This window comes from Bradysia coprophila (assembly GCF_014529535.1).
Source record: "Bradysia coprophila strain Holo2 chromosome IV unlocalized genomic scaffold, BU_Bcop_v1 contig_5, whole genome shotgun sequence".
Classification (NCBI taxonomy): Eukaryota; Metazoa; Arthropoda; class Insecta; order Diptera; family Sciaridae; genus Bradysia; species Bradysia coprophila.
In genome coordinates, this window is record NW_023503374.1 from 6,911,074 (window position 1) to 6,917,629 (window position 6,556).

At 34.4% G+C, this 6,556-nt stretch overlaps 1 protein-coding gene across 1 annotated transcript; it reads left to right on the plus strand.

The window, feature by feature from the left end:
* Nucleotides 1–2,581: 2,581 nt before the first annotated feature.
* Nucleotides 2,582–3,803, plus strand: LOC119071952 (coagulation factor X-like). The gene is made up of 5 exons (XM_037177081.1): nucleotides 2,582–2,771; nucleotides 2,832–2,989; nucleotides 3,051–3,208; nucleotides 3,269–3,561; nucleotides 3,626–3,803. Exons 1-5 carry the CDS (start codon nucleotides 2,718–2,720, stop codon nucleotides 3,737–3,739), a joined length of 777 nt encoding a protein of 258 aa, XP_037032976.1. The 5' UTR covers nucleotides 2,582–2,717; the 3' UTR covers nucleotides 3,740–3,803.
* Nucleotides 3,804–6,556: the final 2,753 nt, after the last annotated feature.

Below are 6,556 nucleotides of genomic sequence, written 5' to 3' on the forward strand. Positions count from 1 at the left end.
AAGTGCTAGATTCATATTTTGAGTAATATTTGTCGATTTTGGTGGTGTTTCAATAAATTTTACTGTGAAGTGAAGTGAATATATGATAATAAAAGTAAAAGTGTTAAGTGTTTTTGAAAATAAGTGAAAAATGCAAAAATAAAATTGTGCGGCCATTGGTGTTCGTCGAAGTTGAAAAAATTGAAATTATGGCTATAGACAAAATGGCCGTCCCTTTTATTTTTGTGTTTTTTATTTCATTTTTTTCGAAAGTTTTTAATGAATTTGCTTAGATTGGTGTGCACTTAATTCAAGTGACAAAGTTTGTGATATCAAAACTAAAATAACATTGTTTCGATTTCAGTGTTAAAGAATATTTCATGTGATACATTTTTTCTGATAAGTAATGAAAATCTGTTGATATGTAATGAGTTTTCATATGAATATTCCTTCACTTGTGATGTAATGAAAAAGTTCCCATATGTAACGACCGCTTTCCGCGGGTGGGAAATGTACGTGTAACAACAATATTCCGGGTGGATAGGCAATAAAAGTAGTTTGGTTACTAGAGAGAGTATTGGTTGAAGTTTCATAACTTACATCATGAACGTTGGCCTTCTTGGCCCGATGTCTCATCATAAACATTGTCATTTATCTGGCTAACACTTTTTAAACATTTTCTGAGAACGTAAACTATTAGTTTATAGAGACTTATGTTGGTCGTTGGTATCATGTCAGTGTTTCTCAGAACTCTGCTGATGACACGATTTAATCATTAAAAACTCCCAAAATTTTACAATAGCTTGACAAGGACCAAAAGCTCATACTCCTGATCTTTATACGTGAGATTGTATAAAAAATCAAAGTTCAGTAAAGTTGATCGCCCAAAACCACTTACAGTGGAGGTGTGATGCAAGTCCTGTTATCCACTTACAAAAGAACTGATATCAGTGTAGGTGACGCTTACAGATTCGACACGCAAGAAGGTATGCGTCACAAATGGCAGCTGATAAGGAAAGTACGCGAAAGTTTTATCAACAAAAATCTTACCAGAAAAATTTTAGGAAGAAAATTGTAATAAGAAAGTTTGCGTCAACAAGCATACCTTTTTGCGTGTGGAATCTGTAAGCGTCACCTACACCGATATCAGTTCTTTTGTAAGTGGATAACAGGACTTGAGTCACACCTCCACTGTAAGTGGTTTTGGGTGATATCAGTTCTTTTGTAAGTTGTCATTTTTTAGAATTTGGTCGCAGATAATAGACAATCAAATTGTACAGTATGAACGAAAAAAAAATCTTACAAAACTATATAACTTTCTCTTTGATCTGAATCTTCCAGCTTTCATTTGACAAAATTCAAAAATTTGACGAAATTCGAAAATTTGACGGAATTCGAAAATTTGATGAAAATCGAAAATTTGACGAAAATAAAAAATTTGACGAAAATCAAAACTTTGATAAAAATCGAAAATTTGACGCAATTAAAACGCTCATAGCTCCCAAATAAGCGACTTTTTAGGGAAGCCATGAAACACGAATCGACTAGAATCTAAAACTCTATAACTTTGTCTTTTATACGAGGTTTTTATCTGCCGTATTTTCCGAGTTATGGCTGACATAGCTCGCACTTAAAATACTCATAGCTCCCAAATAAGAGACTTTTTAGGTAAACAATAAAAGACGCATCGACTAGAATGTAAAACTATACAACTTTGTCTTTTACACTAGGTTTCTATCTGCCGTATTTTCCGAGTTATGGCTGACATAGCTCGCACTTAAAACGCTTATAGCTCCTAAATAAGCGACTTTTTAGGGAAACCATGAAACACGCGTCGACTGAAATCTGAAACTCTATAAATTTGTCTTTTGAACGAACTTTCTATCTGCCATATTTTCTGAGTTATGGGTCGTATAGCTTCATAGCTTAACACGCTCATAGCTCCGAGATTATAAGCTTTTTATAAATCCTTCAAATTAGTTTCTTTGAATTACGTCCTTAACATACCCTAAAAATTTCAGCCAAATCCGCTGGTAAATTCAAAAGTTTCGTTGTAACAAAGTGACAAAGTAACAAAGGTTGGTAAAATTCATCAATTTCAAAATGTATGAAAATCCATTTCTTCATACCTACAAATTTCCAATTTTTGAAATTTAATATCTCGGCCAAATCTTAACCTTATGAGGCGTGTGATATCTCGTTGAACTCGTATGGATTACGAATAAAATAAGTGGGGGGTAGTAGGAGCGGAGGGGAAAAATTCAAAAAAGTTGTGTATATATGTTCCTCAGTCCTGCGGAAAATTTTTTTGTCAAATTTTTCAGTGTGAACAGACTTGCGTCACGGCCCTTCACTAACGTAGCGCCATGATGATGAATGTTAAAATGTTTCAAAAATCCATTCTGAAATCCAGATAATTTTAAATTGAACAATAGAGCGCTAGAAATTAGCGATAAATTTAAAGATTTTAGCACGAGCGCCGTTCAAACGTATCATGAGCGGTCAGCCATCGATCAAATCAAACGCATCAGCTAGATTAGTCTAATACTCAATACTAGGAACGAATCCAAAGTGATTTGATAAGAAATACATCTCCCATTCTGACTAATCCAATATTATCAATGGCTGAAAGATACCGAGTGTTTTTATAAGGTGTATTCAGTCGAACAGCATTAAGTAACTCACACAGTCTCTCGATAAGCTTTCTGTGAATTATTTTAAATTTGAGACTCATCAAAATGATGAAAAATATTTTCTTCGGATTTATCTGCGCTTTCTTAGTGGGAGTTGTAGTAAGATGAAGCCTGATAGTTAGTTTAAGTTGAGTTCATTTTCCTTTAAATTATTTGCAGTGCTCTCAAAATCCGATTACCAGAGTGGTGAATGGCAGCCCAATCGAATACAAAAATTATTATGCTTACGTTGAAGCGCAAGGCTCGAACGTGACTTCAGGCTCTGGAACGTTTATTACACGACGACATGTTTTAACATCCGCTTCTATGATTCGAGGGTAAGTTTTCGTTTAGGACAAAAGTATAAATTGATTGAGACAATATGGGTTTGCCGTTTAGCTACGCACGCTGGGTGATTGGATATGGAAGTGTGAATTTCACTCAGCTCACAAGGTTGACAAGCTTTGTTGCCCTAATACACAATAACGTTCAGACTCAGTTTTGGCCGAACCGCAACGATATCGGAATCATTCTTTTACCTAACGATGTCACTTCCGGTAGAGACATATCCAAAATGTGACTCAAAATTTTTTTAATTTACAATTTACTTCTACCAGCACTTGTAGAGCCAGTCACTCTACCAATCACTGTAGTCCCATTACCTCGTGATAATGAAGAAGGCTTAGTGGTTGGATTCAGCAACACCAGTCAGACCGGTGAACCAACTGAAAATTCGGTCTTGCAGGGAGTTTATCTGCAAACAATTGCTATGAACCGATGCAGCTCCACCCACATCGTAAATCCATTGCAAAATACATTCTGTGCTTTCGATCAATGGTTCAATTCGAACAGCTGCAGCGGAAATGTAGGTAGTGGTTTTGTGGTTCGCACTCGTGGTGAAGAGTTGTTGGTAATTATTAAATTGAGCAAACATTTATGCATCATTGTTGTATCATGTGAATTTATGCGATTAGGTTGGCATATTGAATACATTCAATCCGTTGTGTCGCAGCTCTGACGTAACAACCTACATTAACATACAATTTTTCTTGCCATGGATTCGTGCTGTTATTGGAGATGATCTGTAAATTTATTTGACTCAATGCATTTATAAACAACTTGAAAGACCAATAACGTTGCTTGATTGTAATTTATTTATTTTTTTTAAACTTGGACTGTAATTTGTGTGTGGATTCTACATAATCTTACAGTTGCTAACTTATATCAAAATTTCTATAAAAATCTACTTATGATTTCTGTATTAAAATCTAATCATATCTGTTGTGACGATCCATCATTCGTTTCACTTCCAACTAGTGATTCTCTAACAGTTTCTTTCGCAGCCGGCAAGCATGTCAGTAGCTAGTATGTTACTTCCTTTTGTCTAAGTATTTCAAGAGATTATTGACACAAAATCTATCACTTCATTAGTTTAGTATGAAGTACATTTACCTATTTTTAAAAAAACTTCGTACGTTCGAATATTCTCATGTGTCTTAAACGGACTTTAGAGGTTAATCAGATATCGGATGGTTCCCCTCCCCATGAGCTGTTACTACCCTAAAATGGTAGGTATCTACAAAGACTGACTACCTCTCAGCAAAAATCCTATAATTTCTGAAGTCTAGATCCCGAGGATGATCATATGAGGTATTCTGACCAGCGGGTCGACTCTTGGCTCTTGTTGACGTTGGTTCTTCCTGTGTTTCTCAAATATGTACGAATAAGCAGCAAGTTTTAATCAGCTATATTTGCTGCTGCAACCGCGTTAACCTCCAAAGAAGCGCTATTTATTTGTTATCAACGAGGAAAGTGATGGAAGAGCCCTGCTAAATGCGGTCCTTCATATCAAAATGCATGTTAGAACAATTGAAATGAGAAATTTTGCAACAATTTCTTGGAAGTGGTTAGATGCGAGTAAGAATCGAAGGTACTGAAGTTATGCTTGCCGTCTGCGAAAGGTTTAAAAACGTTAAATCAAAATGTTTATGTATTCACCATTTTGTTTGGTGTATGTTCATTATACGTACCTAAAACTTGGCAAATAGCGGAAGTGTAAATATTTAAATCAAAAGAGTTTTACGTAACACAATCACAATTCTTTTCTTATACAGCCTTTCAATCTCAATCTTAACATCTCTCTTATTCTCAATTTTCTACTCGAATGTCGTGTTCTTTATCAAAATCTATGATATGAATTAATTAGTGCAAAAGTTATCAATTTAAAAATTAAAAATTGATTTCTGATTCGTTATTTTATACAATTTCTTCCACGTCTACTACTTTATCTTCTTCTTTCGCTTCGAGCTTTATTTTAAAATTTGGTGTGTCCTTGAGTTTTTGATTTAAATAAAAAATAAAGTAAAATGAAACGGAGCTGCTAGATGTCATGTAACTGTAGAATTACCGTCAATAAAAATAAACTTTGATGAACTTTGATATTCATCAGCAATGCAAACACCAATTCAACGAATTCTTTATTTCTGACTTTGAACAATGTACGAAGGACTTCGAGGAAGGAAATAAAGTCGAAACAAAATTTTGTGTCGAACACCTTATGCCGTCTGTTGTCTACAACGATGACAAAAATAATCAATGATCTCTGTCCCTTGTGGTCTTATATAGCGAAGTAAAAGATTTTATTTTTAAAAAAATTTACCAAAAGAAGTAACAGATTCGATAGTCTGGGAAAAAGAAAAATTAAAAGAGTCGCAGTGTTTTAGGTAAGAAACTGCTTTAAATAGAAAAGCACCAACTGACATTGATATATAATTCTTGACGTGTTCTACATCTGAAAAAGAATCTACATTTTATTCTTGACAAAATCACATTTTACAGCAACCCACACAGAGGCCTTCTTGCGTGTTTTACCACAGTAAAACGGCTAGCTTATATTAAAAAAAAACTATAATTCAAGTAACAATATTATCAATTCTGGACTTTTCATGAGCCAAAGAATAAGAATAAGAACCAAGTAGAGATAAAACTTCTCTTCAGTCTAGGGATTGCAAACCGAACTCGAATTCAAAAACCGCGGTTTCGGTTTTTTTTTCACCGAAAACCGCGGTTAACCGCGGTTTCTCGTAAAATAATTTGTTTCTTCTTCTTTTTGTTGTGTTAATTAAAGAAAAAAAAAATTCTTTTAAAGTATAATTTCCGGTTTGCAATCCCTACTTCATTCATTTCAAATTTGATCAAATTTTTCCAGATTCATTTTGTTGACTTACTTTCGAACTCATGAAAAAAAAAATGGTTTCCGGCTTCTAGGGTCGAAGTCCTTTCTAGGCAAATATAAAAAGTTCCACTAGAAAATGCGTCCGATTTCGGTAGGCTGTTTTTCAAAAAAATCCCTCAAAGATAGATTTTCTGCCCCATTTATCTGTGTCTAAGATTGCTGCTTTTAACATAAAAGAGACCCATTAATTGCCACGTCAATTATATGTTAATGTTAGGGCAGATTTAGCCCTTTCTAGGTGTGGTACTAATGGAATACTTTTAAAAGTCTTATCAAACAGGAACTATTTTCGTCATAACGTTGTCGTTTCTAATTATCAATGGCAAAAGACTCACGTTCCCTGTGATGTTTGGAGAACAGCTATTTAGATGAGAAACTTACAGTTATTTTAGAACTTGAATGAGCGTATTTCGTTCTCTCTATTTTTTTGAAACGGGCGGCTACCTAAAACATCATGAAATCGTTGAAATATTAGGTGACTACAACTGCTACTCTTACTATTTAAAAACTGTGAAAAATGAGAATCTCCTCAATGGCTTTGGAAACTTTGACGCTTTAATATAAACATCAGCTCTATTAAATCATAACGCCTTCATACCTTTCAACAAAGTCTTCTACCAGACATACGCTCGCTCAAATGAAATTTTAAACTCAAATAAATAAAAACAAA